This window comes from Eubalaena glacialis, chromosome 1, assembly GCF_028564815.1.
Source record: "Eubalaena glacialis isolate mEubGla1 chromosome 1, mEubGla1.1.hap2.+ XY, whole genome shotgun sequence".
In the NCBI taxonomy this organism is placed as follows: Eukaryota; Metazoa; Chordata; class Mammalia; order Artiodactyla; family Balaenidae; genus Eubalaena; species Eubalaena glacialis.
The window spans coordinates 88,106,995-88,132,168 of NC_083716.1; the positions used below are offsets into that span (position 1 = coordinate 88,106,995).

A 25,174-nucleotide genomic window follows, 5' to 3' on the forward strand; every position below is an offset into this window, starting at 1 on the left:
CCTAAAGGAGTCGACTGTCTTCAGCCCTAAAGAAGGAAAAATCCCATTAATAATGATTTTGCTTTCATACATCAAAAGTCTTCTATAAAATGTTAAATACCATAGCTATGAGGAGACGTACATAACAGCTACCTGACGGGCAAATATAGCTTCATGGTTGTTACATTTCTATTATATTCTCCGGATTGGTTTTAAAATGTTAAATTGTTCTGGGCATTATCCTTGTCAACAAGTATACAGTAAGCATGTATGTGAGGCCACTGTGCTGGGCTTTAAGATAGGAATCATTCTATGTGATTGGTCTGCAAAAAAATCGACTCTGCATTCCATGCCCTTGGTCTCACCCTAGTCAGCAAGAAGATAATCAGGGTCACTTCATCCTCAGCTCTCCCTGAGGGAGTGATGTTCCATCAGAAAGCACCAGCTTTGCGGTCAGTCAGACCTTGAATAAAATCCCAGCCCGTACGCTTGGTTAGGTGTTTGACTTTAGGAAATTATTCAGCCTGTGAGCCTCAGTTGACTCATGTGTAAAATGGGATGACTGTCTCTATGTGCCTCCCAGAAGTCATAAACACCAAATTAATCCTGTACCCATTTTGTTTTCCTTCCCTATATTTCTGTGTGCTATCATTTCAACTTTTAATTCAGTTAAGTCTAGACATATTTTATGTATCCTTGCAACCTACCTGAAATCGTTTCTGAAATGGCAGAACACAATCAACCCATGAAAGAATACATGTGTGGACCACGGAGCATCACATCCACAACCAGCGTGCTGTGAGATGCCCCATAAATACTAGTCTTCACCATCAGGTGCTGTGTTTATTTTGAGGCCTTAGCCAGTCCCAGAGCCCAGGTTCTGTTCTTTGAGCATCACAGCATCACAGCATCACAGTGGAAAAAACAAGATCTTCAAAGTGCCACTCTTTTGTGGTTTATCAGACAACAAAAGAGATGATCAGAATACTTCAACCAGTCTCAGTGAGCTCTCATGGATCCTACTGTGCTACTGCCCAGCCCCTTCTTGGGTTTGTAATATAGAAGAGAGACTAGCATGGACCCTTGGAATTACGGAATCCCCTCTGTACCATCCACGGAAGGGAGCCCTCCTCCTACTGTGGGTGGAGCAGGACTTGTGTCTCACTGGGCAGCCCGTGTGATCTTTGGCAGTCACAGCTGGGGCTCTCATGCTCTGAATCTGCTCCTTGTGGCATCACCCGGATACCCCAGTCACCTGGATACACCTGCTGATCCTGGAGCAACCCGCATCCTTGTGCCTCCTGTACATTCCATCCTTTACCAGTTTGAAGGCAGCTCTCCTTCCCTTCTCAGGTCTCTGCTTCAGGCTTAACAGTCCTATCTGTTTTTTTGTGTGAAATGGTCTAGACCTTGAGCATCTCAGCCGTCCTCGTCCAGTTGTTTACTGGGTTGACCCTGACTGTGCCCTCCTTAGACTGCTCCAGGTGTCACCTACTCAGCTCATAGTAGAGGGACCTGTTACTTCCTCTGAGTCCTATGTCCCGCTCTCATTTATGCCTCTTAAAATCGAAACGCTCGCAATGATTTTACTCAAGTATTGCCAAGCCAAGTCTTCCTCATCCCACTCTCATGCATGTGTGTTCTACCGAGAAGCAGAAGTTTACATTTCCTCTATCACTTCTCAACTTCTGGGCTTTAACTCAACATTCCGGTGCATAGAGGTCGACGTCACTGCTGTCCTTCATCATCTCTCCAGCCCCCTCACTCGTGCTATCTGCACGTGGGCTTGCCTCTCACCATCTGGGTCTTCATTCATGATTTGTTAATGACGATAAGCTGTACAGAGCCATGGATGCCTGACTTGCTTAAGGCAGTCAAAGAAAGGAATTCTCAACTTCATGCTTTATTTTCTACCTTTTTTCAGAATGGGGAGGATTTTGCTGGATAGTCTCTTCCCAGTGAGCTCTTTTAAGCATGGTTTGTAAGATCTCTGTGCAAAGCATTGAGCGTCTCAAAAGGCATTCTTTTTTAAGTATAAAGCAGGAAGATTATATGGCTTATGTGTTAATAGTAAAATGCAGCACTGTAATTCAGGTTTGCAGTTATGCTGGGAGGGATTTGCATATTTCACCTCGCAATTAAGCTACCCCCCAATTTATTTGGATGTGTTTTCAAAGCACCTGGACAAATTTGCTGTGGAGATAAAGTCATGAAGCTCCCTTATCAGGTGTCTTAGGGCTATTAGAGCTCTCGGATGCACACCTAGGAGTGTGTTGGGCCCTGGATATATTACTGTTAAATGTAACAAAGGCAGTAGGAACAATGCAGCAGCAACAGGAGTGATTGTCATCTTTTTGTATTTAGTGAACACCTGCTCACCTGCTCAGATATATTCATTCCTATCCTGACACCCACTTCGGAAGTAGAATTTCATTTTTGTCATTTCACAGATCAGAAAAAGGAGACTCAGGGAAGTTCAGTAACTTGCCTAAAGTCACAGAATATGTCAGTGGCCGATCCAAGATATTAACCAGGTCTGGCCTTATTTCAAGCCCTTTCCATTGTGTCAAATATCTCCCACAGCAAAAAAACCCAAAAAAACCCCATAAAACAAAAAACCCAGTGACTGCCAGTTAAAGCATTTGCTCTTGACTCGAGAGGTATGGTCACAAGAGCCCGTCTGGAAGGGAAGGCGGCTGCAGCCCGGGGCCCGGGGTCCCTGTGTGCCTCACTCCAGAAAGGCCTTCTCTGGGTCCCTAGCGGAGCTCTGTGCAGCCTCTCTCTGTGGGGGGCAGCGCCAGGTGTGGCAGAGGTGGCCATGCTCCCTGTCACCTCCTCAGAAGCAGACGTTGGTCCCAAACCTCTCCTCTGCCCTCAGGCAGGTCCAAAGTGACCCAAGTCAAACCCAACACGACTCTCCCAAGGCCACTCTCCAGTTCATCTGCTGAGCTGTCTCACTGATGACTGGACCACAGGAGCCTTGCAGCTCAGGGGCTTGGAGCCCCTCCGCAGGCTCAGCAGGAGGTGGTGAGGGGCCACCTGGCCAGGTCTGGACCATAGCTGGCGAGTTTGTCTTTCCCTGATTCTGCGGGGACCTTGCGATGCTCCCGCATCCCTGAGCCGGTTGCTGAGGGGCTCCTTCCCGAGGTCCCAGTCGGGAGCTGCAGCCCCGCCTGCTTCTCAGCAGCCCCAGACCCTGAGCAGGGAGGCGGAGGGGCGCCCCCTTGGGTGTGGCCTGCTGCCTCCGGTATTTCCAGAGCGGGGACTGGGAGCCTCTCCCACTGGGAGACCCAGGACCACCAATGACGTGAGGCACCAGGGTGCCCTGGTTCCAGACCTTGCCGGGTCCGGGCTGTTAAGTAACTTGATAGGCCTGTGAAAAGGATCAGGAAACGCCGTCACTTTTCCTGGGGGCTAATGATAGGTCTTAGGGAATCCTCCCCCCGAAGGGACTCCTAGGCTGATGCATATATAAATCTGGGAGTTCTGAGCAATTTAAAAATGCCTGGGAGTCACTTTGAGGTTCCATATGTGTGTCTATTTGAGGCGTGTTTCGGGATTGACACGGTTTAGGCCACGTGTGAGGAGGCAGTGCATCCCGGGACTTACACGCACAGCCAGGGTGGGAAATTGGACCAAGTCTCGAACTTTCCAAAAGTGATAGAGGTGAAGAGAAGCCAGCAAGAGACATTCTTAGTTATGTAGAATGAAGTGGAGGTGTCCAGGCCGACTGAGGAGCCACAGGAGCTCAGAGTTTAGTATCAGCAAATCTCAGCCCGGTGGCTGGGGACACGTGGGCTGAGTCTGTGGATGGGCAGCCGGCAGCCTGCCTCACCTTTCATTCCACTCTAGTAAAACTGAGCTCTGCGTAAACATTTTCCTGGACTTCAGGCCACAGGTAAGCAAGAAACAGATGAGCAGGTGAGACCGTGGCCAAAAAAGCAAGAGAAAGGCAAGGTGTGAAACCCAGAGTTCCAGAGAAGGATTGTTTCTGCCTGGGACTTGGGGTGTGGCAGGCCTGCAGGGGAGGAGAATCATCTTTCCCACTGGACTTGGTAGTGTGAGATGCAAGCCTAATGCTGCTGGCAGCCTTTTTGTCCCCACGAGGTGTGAACTGGCCTGAGAACACAGCAAACGGGCAGGGCCGAGGGACGTGGAGGATGATTCCTGATGACACCACGCACTCTATCCCCTGAGTCCAGCTGGGCTCCATTGACCTTTCAGCTGTGTGAACCAGTGAGTTCCAGATTTTGCTTAAGCCGTTTCCAGTTGGGTTTTCTGTCACATGAAATCGAGAGACTCATAATAAAAGCAAGTGATGGCTTTTATCGAAGGGATCCTTCCTTCATAATTTTATTTGGAGGGATGACAGCACGAAGGTAAGACCTTTAGCACCGTAATTCTGTGAGTCTAAATAGTCTAGAATTCCAGAGAAGGGTGGAGTGGCAGACAGGAGTCTGAGCCTCCCTCGCTCTCTGGCTGATACGCCCTGTGTCTTAATCAGTCCTTCCACCTCCCTTCTCTGCCTTGGATTTGCTCAACTGGAAACCCAGGTCTATGTCTGATGTCTGCAACACTAAATGATGAACTTGGCCCCATCCTGCTGTTTTGCTGACGGATGAGAAAGCTCACACACACGTACCCAGGGGTAAGGTTTGACACTTTGGGTGTGGTGATGAGTGATTATGCAAATGTATTCCAGAAGGATGCCACTTTTGAGGAACTCCAGTGTGTTGAATTTCTCAAAGAGCACTGGTTTGAGCTTATTATTCATTATGCTGCAATGCATAATTTTACTCAGAGTCCTGTGCCAACCTGCTGAGCAGTTACAGAATCTAGAAAGTGCAGAGTAATGAAGTTGACCGGGCGCCTGCCGGAAGGGCTCCACCTACCCACCTGCTTCCGGCTGTCTGGTGCTGCTGACTCGACATGTCAAGGTCACCCGGGAGTCAAGGTCACCCGGGAGTGAGGCTCTGTGGCAGAGTCCGGCTGATGGGTGGTCGCAGGGAGTGTCAGCCTAGCACAGCACAAGGGCAGAGCCCTTCTCAGGCCTGGCAGCTTTTTCAGCTTTTAAGGATGTGTTGGAGATGGGATTGATTGATTCTAAACAAAGGAAGGCAGAAGGCTTCAGCTTTTAAATCTGCATTGCCTCAAACCCTTTTACTGCAGGGCTCACACATTCCTGGCGCAGGAGATTTCCTGGGAAGGTGGAGGGAGGTATCTGCACAGTGAGGGTTCACTCCCCAACACCAAGAACCTGAGCCCTTTCGAAGGCCTTGCTTGTGATCAGCCAACACACAAAGTGCATGTTACTGGCCACGCCGTCCCCGTTGCCGACAGAGATGTGGGAGGACCCATATGGGCTATGGGATGACCACTCTGAGTCCTGGGGGACTTCTGCATTTGAGACTCTAGCTTAAGACTCACTCCTTACCATTGCAGTCATGGGGTAGGGGGCACTCTTTAATCTTGTTACTGTCGACTGAAAAAATGCACAACTGAGAAGTTGAGAATTATGTTTTATTCTGAGGACTTTCTGAAGACTTCAGGCCCAGAAGTCAGCCTCTCAGATGGCTCTGAGGGACGGCTCTGAAGAGGTAAGGGGGGAGCCACGATATAGAGGAGTTTTTGCAAGAAAAACCAGGTAGTCGGAACATCAAAGGGTTACTGTTAATTAAAGAAAACCAGACATCTCAAGTTAAGGAATATAGGGCTTTTCTCTATATGGGCAGATGCAAGAGTGTGGGCTCACTGAAATCATTCCTTTGATATGCACCTTAACTATCTAGGGCCAGTGTCATGTTCTTTCCCATCCTGAGTCTCCTCAGGGTGCACGTTTGGGGGTGGCTGCAGTGGCTGAGGGCTTGGTGGTGAGCATCCTCTTTGCTTCCATCCTGAGTTCCCTCAGGGTGCACTGTCTGGGCAGCTATAATGTGATGGCTTGATGGCTGCAACATCCTTTGTTTACTGATAGGACAGGTGACATTTTTCTTTTTTTCTTTTTTTAAACATCTTTATTGAAGTATAATTGCTTTACAATGGTGTGCTAGCTTCTGCTTTACAACAAAGTGAATCAGTTACACATATACATATGTTGCCATATCTCTTCCCTCTTGCATCTCCCTCCCTCCCACCCTCCCTATCCCACCCCTCTAGGTGGTCACAAAGCACCGAGCTGATCTCCCTGTGCTATGCGGCTGCTTCCCACTAGTTATCTATTTTACATTTGGTAGTGTATATATGTCCATGACACTCTCTCACCCTGTCACATCTCACCCCTCCCCCTCCCCATATCCTCAAGTCCATTCTCTAGTAGGTCTGTGTCTTTATTCCCATCTTGCCACTAGGTTCTTCATGACCTCTTTTTTTTTTTTTCCCTTAGATTCCATATATATGTGTTAGCATACTGTATTTGTTTTTCTCTTTCTGACTTACTTCACTCTGTATGACAGACTCTAACTCCATCCACCTCATTACAAACACCTCCATTTCATTTCTTTTTATGGCTGAGTAATATTCCATTGTATATATGTGCCACATCTTCTTTATCCATTCATCCGATGATGGACACCTAGGTTGCTTCCATGTCCTGGCTATTGTAAACAGAGCTGCAATGAATATTTTGGTACATGACTCTGAATTATGGTTTTCTCAGGGTATATGCCCAGTAGTGGGATTGCTGGGTCATATGGTAGTTCTATTTTTAGTTTTTTAAGGAACCTCCATACTGTTCTCCATAGTGGCTGTATCAATTTACATTCCCACCAACAGTGCAAGAGTGTTCCCTTTTCTCCACACCCTCTCCAACATTTATTGTTTCTAGATTTTTTGATGATGGCCATTCTGACCGGTGTGAGATGATACCTCATTGTAGTTTTGATTTGCATTTCTCTAATGATTAAAGATGTTGAGCATTCTTTCATGTGTCTGTTGGCAATCTGTATCTCTTCTTTGGAGAAATGTCTATTTAGGTCTTCTGCCCATTTTTGGATTGGGTTGTTTGTTTTTTTGTTATTGAGCTGCATGAGCTGCTTGTAAATCTTGGAGATTGACATTTTTCATTCACAGTACCCTGAGCGTATTTCCGAGGCTGACTTCAGTCCCTGTCTATTGAAAGCCAAGACCTGACCCAGGCTTTGCATGTGGTTGCTGTTTCGGGGTTCATGGTACTATTGGCTGATGAGTGAAATTAATGCATTATGTGACCATAGGAAGCCGTGCTCTTTTTTTCTTGTCGCTTTGGAAACATTCTGCTATCATCACTCCATAGGGTTTATAATGCTCTTTCATGTCTGGATTACTGTGTTTGCCTCTCTCTGTAAATGCAATTAAGTAGACAGATGCTCCCCATCAAGCTTGTTTAAATGAAAAATGACCAATAATGGAAAAATAATCGCATACATGAGAATTAGAAAAAATATTACCTGATAAGAATAACGGCAATTTAAAGTATTATATTCCTTTTCTGATTTGTAATGTCTTACTAAGTTACATTTTAAAGAATTATTTGTTTTGGAGGTTGTGTGGTTGGAGCTTAATTTCCTAGAGACAGGGAAGGCTTTGGAGAGAGGTGTACTTTGAGGTTTGAGAGAAAGGAGAGAAAGTTCTTAGTGGATTTTAAAGAAAATTGCATAGAAAATGAAATTTTAAAAACGATTAATTTTTAAAGAGCCGTCCAAAAATAATAGAACACTAGCTTTCTAGCTGAAGTTATCATGGGCAAAGGAGAGCCACTTGGGAAGCCTTCCGAGGAGGTTTTCTTGTCATTGTCACACTGTCTGGGGGAAAAGCTGGGGCAGGTGGCAGACACTTGGAGGAGGTGAATGAACTCATTTTCTGTTGACTCTGGTCCCTATGCTCTCAGAGCCAAGATTCAACACAACTTTAATATTTAAAATCAAATCTGAAAAACACTGTCAGAATAAAAAAAATACTATTTCTTTTTCCCCATAAAAAGTACTGATGCGGTGATATCAAAACTGTTTTCTGTTCATCCATTGTCAATCATGATGACCCTGGGTAACAGGCCTGTTACAAGGTGAAAGTGATTCTTAGTTTAGTTTTGTAGTAGACTGCCATAGAAGGGACTCTGTATTTTAATTTCCTACCAAAAGGAAGGAAATGCTATGTTTTAGTTGCGATTTTATGCACTCAGAAAACTGAGTATCAGAAGAATTATGTGATTCTCTCCTTTACATCCCTCAGTAATTTAATAAGTCATAAAGCAAGTGAGAAACAGAAATCAGATTTATCAACTTCAAGTTGCAGTCTTATTCTTGGGGTTCCCCTGCCTTATTGTTTGTGTACTGTTTCCAGGCCGAATTATTTTGCATAGGGTACACCATCATTAAAAATGCAAACATGAGATGTCAAACCTGCATAAATACCTTTATTGTATAATTTTAGTCAGTGTAACTGATTTGACCAGGTGCCTCATGGTGATTGTAGAATTAGGTGCATCCTTTTAGTTGAACTTGATTTTGTAACAGATCTGAAGACTGTGTGCGGGTGAGGTAGAATGTTATACTTTAGGAGTGAATAAAATAGCAAAGGAAAAGTGAAGTCCATCTCAGCGGAAAACAGAGCTGGTGTGATTTTAGTAAGTGCCACGTCCCTCGAGGACTAAACAGCACCGTGTCTTAACGGGCTTCATGTTCGGAGAACGTGTCTTCTCGAGTTGTGTCTCTCCTGACACAAGTGGCTGTGAAAACGGAAGGATCTAGATGTAACTCATCAGGGCTGCACGTGTCACTGCAAAATCCTGCAGTCCCGTTGCCAAGGGTTGACGTTTCTTTTTGCTGTGTGCTCATCTTGATCCAAATTCTGTGCGTACCAGTGGTAACTAATGAAAAAATAAATGTGTCTTCATCCCCAGGAGAAATAACACCCAAAACTCTAAAAAAAGCACTGTCAAATCCGTAACATTGGGCCTCTTTTTACCAGGAGGCTGTAGCACCCAGAAGTCAAAACCTTAAATCAGTCATGTTAATCCTGGGGAAAAAACCAGCAGCACCCTGGCCATTTAATCCTTATGGATCCGCTACAATCCTCTGCATCTCCATCTTTTCAGTTCCCCATCTGGCTGACTCTTTGCCCAACCATATGCAGCTAGATTGTTTTATTACTATTTTTATTAGTTGCATTTGCAGAAAGAGAAGAAACACTTTTCACCCCCTAAATATTTATGACTTCCCAGTGAATGAATAGTTGGACTTCTTCTCCTGTATTTGGAATGCTGGAGAGTCTTGGATTTTTCTGACTGAAATGGGAGAAGTGATCCTAATTTGTGATGCAAGCAAGTTAGGGTGAGAGATGAGAATCTCACACGAATGCATTATAGTCACGGAATTCAGGCCTGCTATTAGCTATGGAGATTTTTTTAATTAAACTTTTTTTTTTTAAAGCTAAGTGTAGATTCACATGGAGTTGAAAGAAAGAATAAAAAGAGATCTCCCCATATACTCTTTATCTAATTTACAGGTGTTAACGTCTTGTAAAACGATCACCAGTATATTGATGTGGGTCCAGTCAAGATACAGACCAAGTCCATCCCCACAGAGACCTCTCCTTCTGCCCTTTGATAGTCACACACTCTTCCTTTCTGCCCCTCCCTCCTTCTTACCTCCTGTCAACCAGTAATCTGTTCTCCAACTCTGTAATTTTGTCATTACAAGAGTTTTATATGAATGGAATCATATAGTATTTAAACCTCGTGGGACTGGCTGTTTTCACTCACCGTAGTTCAGTGAAGATTCTTCCAGGTTGTTGTATGTCGGCAGTTTGCCCCTTTTAATTGCTGAGCAGTATCCCATAGTATGGAAACCACGGTCTGTTTAACAACTCACCCACTAAGGGACATCTGGGTTGCTTCCGGTTTTTGGCTATTATGAATAAAGCTGCCAGGGACATTTGTCTGTGGGTTTTTGGGTGAACATAAGTCTTCACTTCTCTGGCATTATTGCCCAGGAATATAATTGCTGGGTCACATGGTAGTTTTTTTAAAGAAACTGCCAAACTTTTTTCAGAGAAGCAATACCATTTTACATCCCCACCAGCAATGCGTAAGGGATCTAGTTTCTCCATATCCTTGCAAGTATATTGATGTTTCCACTATTTTATACTTTAGCCATTCTAATGGGTGTATAGTGATATCTCACTGTGGTTTTAATCTACATTTCCCTAATGACTTATGACATTGAACATCTTTTTCTGAGCTTATTTGCCATCAGTATATCCTCTTCAGGGAACTGTTTGTTCACGTCTTTCCTCACTTTCTAATTGGATTCTTTGTGGGTTTTTTGTTTGTTTTGTTTTGTTTTTCTTACTGCTGAGTTTTGAGGGTTTTTTTATATATTCTAGATACTAGCACTTTGTTGCATATGCGGTTTGCAAATATTTTCTCTTTTCATCCTTTTAACAGAGTAGTTTACAAAGCAAAAGTTTTTAAAAAGACGTTCTTGTCAAATGCACATGGACAATTCTCCAGAATAAACCATGTGTTAGGCCATAAAACAAACCTCAATAAATTTAAAAGGATTGAAATCATGCCACATATGTTCTTCAGCTACAATGGAATGAAATCGGAAATTAACAGCAAGAGGAAATCTGGAAAGTTCCCAAAGATGTGTAAAATAAAACTACTTAAACAACCAATGGGTCAAAAACAAATCACAAGAGAAAATAAAGAATATTTTGTGATGAATGAAAATGAAAACATAATATATTAAAACTTATGGTATGTAGCAAAAGCAGTGCTCAGAGGGAAATTCATAGCTGTAAATGCCTAAATTAAAAAATAAGAAAAATCTCAAATCAATAAACTAGTCTTCCATGTTAAGGAACTAGAAAAAGAAGAGCAAACTAAACCAAAGCAAGCAGACAGATGGAAATAATAAAGATTAAAATGGAGAAACATGAAATAGATAATAGAAAATCAATAGAAATAATAAATTACACCAAAAGTTGATTCTTTGAAAAGATTGACAAAATTGGCAAGCCTTTACCAAGAATGACCAAGAAAAGAAGAGAGAAGACTCAAATTACTAAAATCACAGAAGTGGGGACATTACTACCAACATTACATAATTGAAAGAGAATTCTATGAATTACCGTGTACCAACAAATTAGATTAAACTAGCTGAACTGGAGGAATTCCTAGAAACACACACCCTACCAAAACTGACTGAAAAAGAAATGGAAAATCTGAATAGACCTATAACAAGTAAAGGGAATTAATTGGTAATCAAAAAACTCCTAACAAAGAAAAGCCCAGGATGAGTTGGCTTCCCTCTGGAATTCTGTAAAATGTTTAAAGAAGAATTAACATCAGTCCTTCTCAAATCTCCCAAAAAAGAGTAGAGGAAGGAATAGTTCCTAAATCATTCTGTGGGTCCAGTATTACCCTGATACCAAAGCCAGACAAAGTCATCACAAGCAAAGAAAACCTTAGACCAATATCCCTTATGAATATAGATGCAAAAATCATCAAAAAATACTAACCCGGATGAAACTTGTGTATATATTCAACTTAAAAGGTGACAGTGTCCTTATTTAGTGTCTGGCTGCCTTCTCATTGTCCAGATTGCTCTAATGCTGCCTGCCGCATGAAGAGAACTGTTGCAGGAAGGGGGACTCCTTCCAGAGCCAGCAAGTGGGCTCTTGTCTAACACTCAGAAATGTGTCTGAGGAGACACACGTGCTGACAAAGCAAGAGACTTTATTGGGAAGGGGCGCCCGGGCAGAGAGCAGGAGGGTCAGGGAACCCAGGAGCACCGCTCTGCCACGTGGCTCGCAGTCTTGGGTTTTATGATGATGGGGTTAGTTTCCGGGTTGTCTCTGGCCAATCATTCTGACTCAGGGTCCTTCCTGGTGGCCCGCGCATCGCTCGGCCGAGATGGATTCCAGCAAGGAGGATTCTGGGAGGTTGGTAGGACATATAGAATGGCGTCTCCTCTCTCCTTTTGACCTTTCCTGAATTCTTCTGGTTGTTGGTGGCTTGTTAGTTCCGAGTTCCTTAGCAGGACTTCCTGTTGTAAGAGAACTCATGCCAGTGGCTACTATGGTGCCTGGCCAGGGCGGGCGGGTTCAGTCAGTGGTCGCCCTCACAGAACTACAGTCCATCCTTCCTGGCTTTGCCACATCAACAGGCATGCCAGCCAGTCACACTTCCCCATCAGAAATGGGAATACTTCTCCCATAAATTGTCTGTGTGTGCCGACAAACTGGAGCCCGAAGCAGTAGAATTAAGTAAATTACTGTTAAATTATTTAAGCGCCTCAGATGAGGCCACATAAGAGAGAAGGTGCTGGATTTAGATGAGGGAGGCAAAGCTTGAAGGGAGGGAACCAGCCCTGCCGTATTAACATAACAAAGGGATGCTTTGAGTAAGTCAGTTTCTCTGGGAAGACCAATGATATTACTAGACTCTCGGCCTGTGGCGCTCAGCGTGGCCTAGCAATGAGCCTTGGCTTTGCCAGGCAGGGGCTAAGAGCACACACCGCAGACGCCCACCTAACCACACCAGCATTCTGTACTTCCCCTGAGATTGTGGAATGAGTTGGGAGCCCGCTTTTCCTCCCTGAGAAGCAGAACTGATGTCCATGCAACAGGACAGTGAAGGCAGAAATCCAATTACTGAGCTAATTAGCACCTTTGAGTGGTAAGCACCAAATTTACAGGAGGAAAGCACTGGAGATAAGCTCAAAATACCCAGTATGGTTGACAGTTGGCCTTCTTAGAGAGTCTGGTGGCGAGCCAGAGGCCCTGGGGCACACAGGCAGCATAGCTTAGTTACCGCTGATCAGAATTTAGCACTCTGCATCCAGAGCCTTTTGCAAAGATAGCCTTCCAGTTAACATAGTTTTAGAAGGTGTTTTAATTCCGTAAGGAGTTTGGTAAATGACTTTCTTTTGTCTCAGTCCCACTTTAAAAATTGTTTATTCTGCTGCTGAAAATCCCATTTGTCCTAGGTCTTAAGGTGAAATTAAAATTCCATTTAGGGACTAACTATGCCGACATGGGATTCCAGCCTTCATTAGAAAGAATTTTGTTGTTTGCTTTATTTTCTGCCACACCTTTCGGAGCCGATCTGAGGGTATTTGCAAGGAAACTGAAGCAGTAATAGAACATCGTGCTGGGGTTAATGGCCTTTTTGAGCTGTAACAGAATATTCCTCCTTTCCAACCCATCTGTAGAGTCTGTTTTACAAAACTCAAATAGGATCCTGCCTAGATGGTTCTCAAATATCTGAGACATAGGAGGAAATGAGAATACTTTTTTTTTTCCTGAAGACAAACTTTCTTATTTATTTAAAATACAGATGCATCTAAGCATCTTTTTAATCTGCTCTGATTCCCAAGAGACAAGTTCACGAAAGAAGTCTGCATTCTGAGGTTTCTTAAGCACCAAAAAGTGCTCTTCATTTAGTTAATCACACGCAGTATGTCAACAATCACATTGAAATGTTATCTAGAAGCAGTCTCCTTTTTTCTTAGCAGGTATTATCAGAGAAAAACACTTCAGAAGTAGTATTATCTTTGACTATTCATTTATTTTGTCAACAAATGGAGTGACTGCTGCGGTGCCAAATGTCAGCAAAATGGTACCTCACGGTCCTTAGGGTCTGATGTATGAGGCAGATGTAATCAAATTATCATGTGAGAAATGGAATATTGCTGAGTATTTGGGTCTACTTTTCAAATTAATAAATGCAATATTCTTTAAAAAAAAAAAAAAGGAAATGGAATATTTCCTGCCATGTCAGTAAACAAAGGATGTCACAGTCATCAGCAATTGATGGTGAGCTGGTGAGCCCTGAGGGAACTCAGGAGGGAAAAGAATACCTGCCATCTAGCAGCCATCACACTGCAGCCACTCCCTAAGGTGAGCCCTGGGAAACTCAGGACGTGAAAACACAGGATACTGGCCCGAGATAGCTGAAGTGCACACCAAAGGAATGATTTCAGTGAGCCCAGACTCTTGCATCTGCCCATACACAGAGAAGTGCTAAATTCCTTAACTTGAGATATCTGGTTTTCTTTAATTAACAATAATCTTTTGACGTTCAGACTACCTGCCCTTTGTTGCAAAACTTCTATATATCCTGGCTCCCCCCTCACCTCCTCGGAGCAGTTCTCTCAGGGTTACTTGAGATGCTGCCCTCCCTGGCTTGAATTCCTAGAAGTTCCCCCCAAATAAAACATAACTTTCAACTTTTAGGTTGTGAATATATTTTTTTTTTTAGTTGACACACACAAAGATGTGTATGATGTAGAGTGAAGGCTCCAGAGGCAGCCCACCTGGGTCCAGATCTCGGCTAGACCACTCATGAGCTCTGTGACTTTGGACATTTAATCCACGGTGCCTCAGGTTCTTGCTCTGTGAGAACAGGTATATTAATAGCACCTAAGAAGGTGGTTGTGAAGATGTAATGAGTTAATACATGTAAAGTGCTTACATGAGTAAGTGCTACATAAATGTTAACGGTCAGCTTTAGTAGTAATATTAACTGTGACACATGCCCCAAAGGGGAGGTATGAAAGTGCACACAACACGTGAATCTCGCCCAGAGCAGGTGCCAGGAAGGCTTCCCTGAGAAGGTGATGCTTGATGGGAAGGATTAGAGGAGTCAATGAGGAAAAGTGGGTGGAGCTGGAAAGGAAGTCCTCCAAATAGAGGACACAACAGGTGTAAAGGATGCAGGGGAGGGAGGGAGGGAGAAGGAGGTCAGGGCGTGTTGAAGGTGCAGAAAAAGAAGGCCAGGGTGGTTGGAGCACAGAAAGCAAAGGGCAGAGGGATGGCAAAGGCAGGGGCCAGGCATGGTAAAGATCGGACCCTCATTATGTTCAAACTTGTATGGTTTAGCCATATGAAATTGCCATTTTTGCAGGTCATAAACAGTTGAATATCATCAACTTCATGTGGTTGACATCAGTTTCACATTTCATCCTTCAAAGGATGACGAGACCACCCCTCAATGTCTGAAATAAGTCAAAGCTGGTCCGGCACGGTCCCTCCAAGCACAGCAGACTATTGCACTTATAAAGGGTTTTCGGGACATGTGAAGGTCAAGGGCTGGTGAATTTGAGAGATATAAGTGGGCTGATACCCTCTGCAGGGCAGTCACTTGGGGAGTGACTGTTGACCCCTGAGAGGTCTGGACTGAGTCTGTCCCTCACCAGCTGACTTTCAGAAGCAAGGGGCCACCATGGGCTGGCTGGCTTGCTTACCAAAGCTGTAAGTTGAGGTGGGTTGTCATAACTGAAAAAGTTTAAAACTGGTTCTGGCGGCCACTGGTTACCATGGCTACGGACAATCCACCTTTTCCTAAGCTTGTGAGAGCTGTTTTTATTCTTGTGGTTCAACCTAAGAAAGGCCTATAAGAATGGGCCCAACTCTTGAAAGCAAGTAGTGGAGACATAGACTACTAATCACGAATTTTCTGGAATCAATTTGAAAAGAAAGATAGCTATGTGTGCACTGCTCTGAAGTTCTGAAGGTGAGGGACAGTCCATTGGCCGTTCAAATGCTTGCTTTTATTTTGTGGACCGGGTGCTCAAAACTGATAAGGATGAAGGCCAATCTCCCATATCCTAAGTGCTAGTCATCTCTTCCCTCTATGTGTTTTCTGTATTTTTCCCTCCCTTCCAACCCCTCCTTCTTCCGACAGCCTTGTCAAAGTGGAGCCAACACCCTAATATGTGAGCTCCATCCCCCCTGCATTTCCCACTCACACAGCTGATTCTGTGAGCCAACTCTCATTTGGTGGGATCTAATCAGGACCTCTTACCCTTTTGTGGCCCCCTTCTAGTACAAGGCGCATGGATAATTCCAACACAAGACTGGTGGTCCAAATTGAAAAGGATCCAGGTAAGAGGATATCTTCGTTCTCTCTTTTTATTTATTTATTTTGTTGTGGAGATGGATTCCTTCAATCCGAAAAGGGGAATTAAGTACTCACTATGTTTTAATCATTGTGGGGACAATGCATGTCTTGGTAAATACGCTGACGGTAAAAATGAAACTGTGCAAATAGAACTGATCAAGTATCCTGATTTGGTTTAGAAATGCATTCCTCCATTATTTAGAAATGATTAGATATCTTTTCAGTATTGAATGACCCTGTTAAGACATTGTAGTTTGTGTATGCTAAACGTCGAATATAGACAATAAACCTTGGTATTAGTCTCCTGGCAAAATTTTTTTTTGAAAAATGTCAGTGTTATGATGTCCTTGAAGGCAAGCAGTTCCAGGATCCAGGATCCAGAAGTCTTCAGAGACTTTGTACCACATTAAGCTATGGAAAGATTTACCTGCCAGAAAATTACTTTTTTCTTCCTGTAATCTATTTCACGTTTAACCATTCGACCTCTTTTTTCCTCATATCAGTATGCAAATTTCAACTATTCTGTATTTTTATCCAACTCACTCTCTCTCTCCCTTGGGCCAAAAATGTTGTCTAGGAAGAATTGTATCATGCTTATTAGCTATGTTTGAATTGCATATACATGGTTAATTTGAAATCATAATTTGGAACTTGAAAATACCTGAAGAGACAGGTTTATTTTTTGTTTAACTTTACGTCAGTCCAACTTTAAGGGGGCATGGGTTGGGGTATAAGTATCTCTAATGTGGATCCGTGGGACTCTGTAACTTTGCAGGGCATAAGTGCATTGCACCTTTAGTTGTTCCTAATATTGTCTCATTTTAATCTAATTATACAGATGCGTGGTCAGTGTGTTCTAAGCTCTCCACTTTAAGTGGTTTAAATTCTTTTGTTTTATTCGAACATCAAACAGCTTGAACAATTAAGCAAAAGTTAATTCTGTCATTCAGGCCTTTCCTTTAAAAGTGCTAGAGACTCAAAGTAATCTCTAATTAGTGTCTCAGGATGTATGCTGGTTCATCATAGAAAATGAATATCATGGCAGGTCAGGAAGGCTTCATCTGCATAGAAAGTTAAGCATACTGATACTTTATTAGACAACATGACATGACTCAGTCCGTAGGACAGTTCATTTCTTTCCATTAATCATGATTAGGTTATAAATGCACTAATTTCAATTCAGCTTTTAACTGGCACGAATGCCTAGCAATGATATCCATAGTTTGATAGTGTTATTTTGTAGATTTCTTAGCGGTGGATCAGTGCTCTTCCTTATGTGGATGCACTTGGGGCCACTCTGCACCTTCCTGCACATCCAGTCATGCTCTGGTTCCCAAGGGTACAGAGCAGGGAAGCTCCGTTCAGATCTCTAGGCTTTATCTCGAACTTCCCTGAATCTCTGTCTCTACTCCAATAGCTGGCCTAGAAGGGGTCCTTGAGCTTTGCTTTAGGCCTTTTCTCTTTGGGGCAACTCTATGCTTCTCTGACTTTCCAGAGCCAGAATTTACTCCCCAAAGAAAAGATGCTCTTAACATAAAAGCACTGATGGCAAACTTTCCTCCTAGCCCCTCCCAGTACTTCTAACACCCCCAAGACCACAGACCAGGAGGACTTCCCAGTTTACCCATTCTTCTCAGAAAAGGTTCTATCCTTCATCGTGAGAGATCTGACAGAGGAAATAAAAGGAGTCTGGGCCCAGCAGGGAGATGACAAGAAGTGCACTACAAAGCCCCAGTTTCACGCCCCTGAAACACACTAGCCTTCCACTGGGAAGCAGGGCGATCCGTCACTCCGTCTCCTTTGCTGTATCCTTCCTCCTTTTTGGGGTCCTGATCCACCCGATTCGAATGGCTAAGGTTAAAGAAACAAGCAACAGTTGACAATACCAAGTCCTGGCAAGGATGCGGAACAGCTAGAATTCTCAGTCCCTGTGACGGGGCTGCAAAACAGTCCAGCCACTTTGGAGAACAGCAGTGCCACTCCTAGGGGTTGACTCAAGCGAAATGAAAACGTGTTCACATAAACTTCTGTTCATGAGTATTGTGAGTGGCTTTACTCATCATCACCAACACTGGAAGCAACCCAAAGGTCCTTGAGCTGTTGAATGGATAAGCAAACTGTAGTAGCTGCAGACAAAAGAAACAGAGCAGACTGCTGCTGTATACCACAGTATGGATGAAACACAAATGCATCATTCTAAGTGGTGGTTACGTGACTAGATGCATATTTTAAGACTCATAGGATTGGACACTAAAAAGGGTGAATTTTACTCTCTATAAATTATTCCTCAATAAGTCTGAGTTTGATATACATACATAACTTAAAAACAATAAATTGCCTCAATATATAATAATTTATATCTATGTATATGATATATAAAATATATGTTTGTATATAATATATATAGATTTGTGTATAATATATAATATTATATATAGATTTGTATATAATATACAATATTATATGTAGATTTGTATATGATATATAATACTAGTAATAGTTATGAATATTGTTGAATGTATGTATATATATATACTGTTCATTTTCTGTATATAATATATAATACTAGCAATAATTATTTATATTGTAGAATATATGTATGTATGTATATGTATGTGTGTGTGTATACACACACACACATAGTTTATTATCTGTAAATTATATCTCAATGAAACCCTGGAGTTACTCGATGGGAATGTTCTCAGAGGCAAAATTTCTCTTAATGAAGCTGTATCATCTATGGTGTTATCTATTATTCAACAGATAGTTAGTGATTCTCTACTACGTGTTAGGAATTCTGCCAGTACTGGGATACAAAAAGAAGCATATTCAGTCTTCCTTCACTGTTGGGTGCATTGGAGAAATCGAATGTTAATCAAATAACCATACATACATATACACACAAAAAAACAGAAGTCAAATTCCAACTGTGACAAGTGCTTCAGAGCAGAGGGTCAGAGTCCTGACAGCCTGTAACAGGGGACTTGGCCTGGCGAGGTGGTCAGTGAAGGCTTCCCTGAGGTGGCCATCGAGCGGAGGTCTGAAGAATCGTAGCGGTAATAAGCCAGAGAGGAAAGGAAGGAAAACCCAAGCAGAAAGATCAGTCTCTGCAAAGGCCTGGGGTGGGCAAGGGCCTGTGAGTCACTCAACTGAGAGAAGTTCTGTGTTGCTGAGCGTGAAGGATGAGGAAGGGGTTAGTGGGAGGTGCAGATGGAGAGTGAAGTGGGGCAGACCGCACGGCGCCCCTGGTGTGACCATACACGCTGGGTTGATCAGGGCTGTCCTAGCTTATTCCTATGAAGGATAACTTATGGGAGCCTATTATAGGCGATGTTATAAAGTCGTCTCTATCTTAAGAGCCCTGAGAAACCACTTTGAATCATGGGCTGGGGGTTCCTGGATGGCACCTTCCCCTTTTCAGTCTGGAAAGCTTGTTCTGGCTGTGAGGTAGAGAATCGATGAGCGAGCAGGTCCCAGTGAAGATGCATAGGTGAGTCACATGACCACTGTGGTCATCTACTTGAGAAATCATGGAGCTTGGAATAGGGTAGGGGTAACGGGAATGGAGAGAAGTAGGAAGATGCAAAAAATACTTGAAGAAAGTAAAATTGAGAGGCTTGGGTGGGAAGGAGTGGGAAGAAAGATCCCTAGGTTGTGGCCGACTGGATGGTGGTGCCGTTGGCTGAGGTGGAGAGCGGAGGTGGGGACCTGACCTGGACCACTGCGGGGGGAAGCATCTGAAACATACAAGAGATGTTAGGTCAGTGAGGAAGTAGATGGGTCGAGAGCCCAGGCCAGAGATCTCAGCTGGAGGTAGGAATTTGTCAGGTGTCTCATTTAGACAGGAACTCAGTCCATTTTTGCAGATGACATTGACCAGAAAGAGTATAGTGGGAAGAAATAGGAGGGTGTCATCACCCTGACGGGCGAAGTGTCTGAAGATCTGATTCACCCCTAATCAAGTGACAGCTCCCTGTCTCCCAGGTCAAGCACGTTGGAGTCGGACTCACTGGGCATATTATTTCTCGTCCTGTCTTCAGGGAACGATGGCAACAACCTCAATTCCATCTTTTACGAACACTTGACAAGGGCCCTCCAGGAGTCCCTCTGTGGAGACCTCGTCCTTGGCCGATGGGGTAACTACAGCTCTGGCGATTGCTTTATTTTGGCTTCAGATTACCTCAATGCTTTCGTTCACCTGATTGAAATCGGCAATGGCCTTGTCACCTTTCAACTTCGGGGACTGGAATTCCGAGGTAAGAATCTCTTTATTGTCGGAAGTTGTCGGGAAGTCAGTCATTTGAGTTAATTATCATGCGAAGCTTTAATAAGAAGACACCCTTAAAAAGGAAGAATGGAATGCCTGTCCTACAGAATGAGAATTAGGGAACTTGCTGCAATCACTTTGTTCCATGTATTTGGATATAACTAAACCCCAGTCATCTGAGGTAATAATAAGGTGAAACGTCTGGTGTAAACCTTCAGAGTAGCAAGTCAGGGTTTTGGTTTCATTCCTTCTGGGAAAAACTCAGAAGCAATAAGAGGGTGTGGACCATATGGAACCTGGTTCCTTGGGTTACGAGTGTCATGGTCTATTGTGGGTGAGTCATTTAGTGTCTCTTAGCTTTTTTTTTTTTTATCATCTGTAAAATGATAATAATAAGAAGAATGGCTGCCTCATAAAGTCGTTGTGTGATTTAAATGAGATCACGTACATGCAGGCACTACATGAATGCTTACTGCCCTGTGGTTACTGAGTTGGCCTGAATCTTGGAAGTGTGACTCTGGTTTTTCCATGAATCAGACGCTGCAGTTGTGTCGTGATCACCCAGGGATCAGTATCACAGATGTACTCATGGGCCCGTCTCCTGGGTTCTTTGTTTATCCTTCATTCCTACACGCCTTTCTCCAGTACAACCCTCCCTCTGTGTCAGGCAATGTTCTAATGCTGGGGATGCAATGGGCACGTGACCTTGAGTGTTACCCTCATGACGTGGAAAATAAACAAGTAAACAAATGAGCAAAGCAGTCACAGCTTGCAGGAAAGGTATAAGGAGGTGAATAAGGGTCTGTGACCGAAATCACTGCAGAGGGTGAGGAGGTGGTACATGAGATGGGATCGTCAGGGAACGATCCTGAGGAGAACAGGAAGAAGAATGTTCTAGGCCCAGAACTGGGAAGTGCTGGATGTCTGAGTCGGGAGCAACCGGGGCGGAATGACCTGACCAGAGAGGGTGGGAGGCCGGGTCACGGGGGCCTCCTGGCCAGGGGGGGAAGGGCTGCATTTTTTTTCTGTGCACGGTGGGGAGCCATGGAGGGTTCTGCGAAGGGGGATGACTGACCTGGTTTGCACTTGAAGAGCTCGTTCTGGTAGCCGTGCGGAGAGGGTACCAGAGGGGACGAAAGCAAAAACGGGGGGACCACTTAGGAGTGTCCTGTCGTCGCCCCAGCAGGAGAAGATGGCGGACGTGCTAGGAGGCTTGGAGGTGGCCGGGCAGGCCCACGTGTTGGGGTGAGGGAAGGTGGGGTGCGCAGCCTGCTCCCCGCTTTCTAGGTTGAGTGCCTGGTGGACAGAGGTGCGTTTACTGAAACTGGGAAGCCTGGATGAGGAGCAACGCTTCCGGATTTGAGGATGCAATCAAGAGCTCCATTTTGGATATTTTCAAATGCCCTTGATTCATCCAAGTGAATATGTCAGGTAGCTAGTTGGACGTATGAGTCTAATATTCACTTGGGAGACATTTATTCAGCACTGCTCGTATGTCAAGCACTGGCTTAGGTGCTTCGAGTACAGAAGTGAAGGCCCTGCCTTAAGGAGCTTGGAGCCTCGTCGCAAGGCAGACACGCGACGGGCAATTTCTGCTCAGCGAGGTGAGTGTTAAGGTGGCACTGTACCTGGGATGCTTGGGGTCCAGAGAAGGGGCACTGGAATCAGCCTGGAGTCTGGTCGGCTCGACAGAGGAGGGGCTGCAGTTGAAACAGAGAGGAGGGAACAGCTGGTGTGATGACAGAGAGGCACGAAGGAGCCAGATGTGGTTTCCAGGTGGTTTGAGAAGAAGGGGTCACAGAAAATGCTAGAAAGGTAAACAGGAGTCAGGTCATGGCCATCCAGAACCTCACAGTGACAAAAGGACACCTTTCACCCAAGAACAAATGGCCATTACTTCACTTTTTAACAACTATTACCTAAAGAGGATTCTTGTGCATCCTTAGAAATTCTAGGAATCTAATTTAGGGAGCTTATTTTGGAAAAGGTTTTTGGGCTGAGGGAGTAATGATCAGATTGTACAGAAAAGAGAGGCAATGTTTCCCTGGCATTTTGCGCAAATGCCAGAAAATGCCACGAAAGGTGGTGGAAATTAAGTGTCTCTGGTGCAATAGTGCAATAGAATTGCCTATTTTGAGAGCTTTCCATTTTTCCCGGAATTCGAAGGAAGAACTTTTAAGGTTCGCTGAGTTAAATCTGAGTTATTGTTATAGCACAAGTTCTATGTGGCTTACAGCTTTTTTTGCAAACTTAACCCATCTTTGAATCGAAGGGCTCAAAGTTAATTAGATTCTAGAAGTCTGCAGTACGTTGTCTGGCGGCTCCTCATCACCAACAGGGGTTCTTTTTAAAAAAAAAATTTTTATTGACGTATAGTTGATTTACAATGTTATGCTAATTTCTGCTGTACAGTAAAATGACTCAGTAATACACATATATACATTCTTTTTTACATTCTTTTCCATTACGGTTTATCCCAGGATATTGAATATAGTTCCCTGTGCTCTACAGTAGGACCTTGTTGTCCATCCATTCTAAATGTAATAGTTTGCATCTACTAACCCCAAACTCCCAGTCCCTCCCTCTCCCTCCCCCCCTCCCCCTTGGCAACCACAAGTCTGTTCTCTGTGTCTGTGAGTCTGTTTCTGTTTGATAGGTAAGTTCACTTGTGCCATATTTTAGATTCCACATATAAGTGATATCATATGGTATTTGTCTTTCTCTGTCTGACTTACTTCAGTTAGTATGATAACCTCTAGTTGCATCCATGTCACTGCAAAAGGCATTATTTCATTCTTTTTGATGGCTGAGTAGTATTCCACTGTATATATGTACCACATCTTCTTTATCCATTCATCTGTCGATGGACATTTAGGTTGTTTCCATGTCTTGGCTGTTGTGAATAGTGCTGATATGAACATTGGGATGCTTAAATATTTTTGAATTATAGTTTTGTCCGGATACATGCCCAGGAGTGAGATTGCTGGATCATATGGTAGCTCTACTTTTAGTTTTTTAAGGAACCTCCATATAGTTTTCCATAGTGGCTGTACCAATTTATATTCCCACCAATAGAGTAGGGGTTTTTAATCTACCACAGTGAATGTTTTGGTCTCACCTCATACGAATTGTTTTCTTTTTTGGCTTAACCATTCCTGTCTAGGGCTGGCTACCAGCCCTGGCCCCTTGGTGCCGCTCAGCCTCCAATGGGCGGGATGAGGCATCTTCACAGCTAGGTGGTCTCCGGGCTCCAAAGGGGGGAACACAAATACTGCAAGGCCTCTTATGGCCCAGCCTCCAGGACAGGCACCAAGTCACCCCTACCGTCTTTCATCGGCCCCAGCCAATCCCAAATACAGCTCAGACTCAGCTGGTAGAGAAGGGGCCCTGTCACACTGCATGAGTCACTGGGGGCCAATCTTATAACAACATACCAGACTCCAGAAACGTCACTGGGTGAAATATGGAAGGAAGCTGGGGACCAACATAGATGTGTTGGGCACAAGACAGAGGCAGTGATCGTGCAAAGTGATTGCCCAGGAACGATGTCTTGAGAAAAAAAGCCTGCCCCGATACCCCTCACTCTTGTCCAATACCTTTTCCTTGACCTAGTTCTACTGGAGTTTGGAACACAGGGCTATTGAGAGGTCATATACCTTGACGAAATCTAAATTATGCTTTTGTTGCAGGAAGAAACCAGTTGGCCTAAAAAGCCCGTTCTGTTTTCTATCTCTTTGCACCATCCAGTACCATATTCCCAGGGAAGATCTTACTTTCTTTTTCCTCTTTGGGTATTTCTGCAAGATATATTTTTAGGACTTCACTTTTCTTTCTGTTTTCCCATTTTCCCAAATAGCAGGCTTTATTTCGGTCAAATTTTCACCTCCTTTAGCACAACCTGAGGCAGTCAGAATACAGATGTGTTAGACCTCTGTCCTGAAGCGCACCAAAGCCACCAGAGAACAGACGAGCTGCTCCCGGCACAAGTCAACTATGACTCAGGAAACGAACCGTACACCCTAGAGGAAGCCTCCGCAAAGCCAGGGAGCAAGAAGGTCCGTCTGTCGTTCTCTCACTGAAAGGGATGCATTTGTATCCATAGGAATTTTTAGTTGCAAATGACAGAAATCATCTCTGGCTAACTGAAACAGGAGAAGGGTTTATTGGAAACTATTACCCAGGGCACAGACTTGCTGAGATGGCTGGGGAAGCAGGCTTGGTGGCTCTCACACGAGAGCCTGAGATCACACGGCAGCGCTGAGCCTGTGAAGGGGTTGCACGTCAGCTGGTGGACCCAGCACTGCCCTCACGTCATTGACATCATGGTCCTGGACATTGGATGCTACTGCTGGTATCACTTCTGCCCCCAAAACAGGATGAATGGCCTCTGCCACGGCCTCCCTCCCAGAACGCTTTCCACACGAGCCCTGCTTCTTTGTGTCACGAGCTCATTCGTCCACATCTGGTGTGGGTGCGTCTGACGGATGAGATGCTGAGATCACACGCATGTGCTCTAGATGCAAAGGAGAGGAGGACAAAGAGGGTCTTGACTTTTCAGTGCCTGTAGTAGGAGGTGACGACTCCCTCTCGCCGAGACTTGTAACATGGGTACATTGGTCGATGTCCTGCTAGTTGCTGGAATAGTTGAGTCCCAGATCTCAGGGGCTGACACAGTAGAGGTTTGTTTTGCATTCACATAGAGTCCAATCAGTGAGAGGAAGTGGTGGGGTGAGGGGATGGCTCCATTCCACGCTGCCAGGGATCTTGGCCAATAGAAGTTCCGCCTATTCCCTAGAGCACTGCTTTCGGGGTCACCCTGGGCTTCAGTGTCAAGCTGGCAGAGTGGAGGATTGCGTGGAAGATCGTTATGGGCCAGTTCTGAACCTGGGATGCATCATTCGCTCTTAAATTCTGTTGTCCAGAATTGACATAACTATTGGGTTGGCCGAAAAGTTCGTTCGGGTATAACATCGTATGGAAAAACCCGAACGAACTTTTCGGCCAACCCAATGCAAGAGAAATGTTGTCTAGCTGAGTACCCAGGA

The 25,174-nt window shown here is 44.2% G+C and overlaps 1 protein-coding gene across 1 annotated transcript in view; it reads left to right on the forward strand.

Moving 5' to 3' along the window:
• Window positions 1-25,174, forward strand: part of PCNX2 (pecanex 2) — a 303,741-nt gene that overhangs the window by 226,314 nt on the left and 52,253 nt on the right. The window contains exons 24-25 of the mRNA XM_061182433.1: window positions 15,788-15,846; window positions 19,903-20,118. Of these exons, the coding sequence (XP_061038416.1) occupies window positions 15,788-15,846; window positions 19,903-20,118 (275 nt within the window). The remainder of the gene's footprint in view (window positions 1-15,787; window positions 15,847-19,902; window positions 20,119-25,174) is intronic.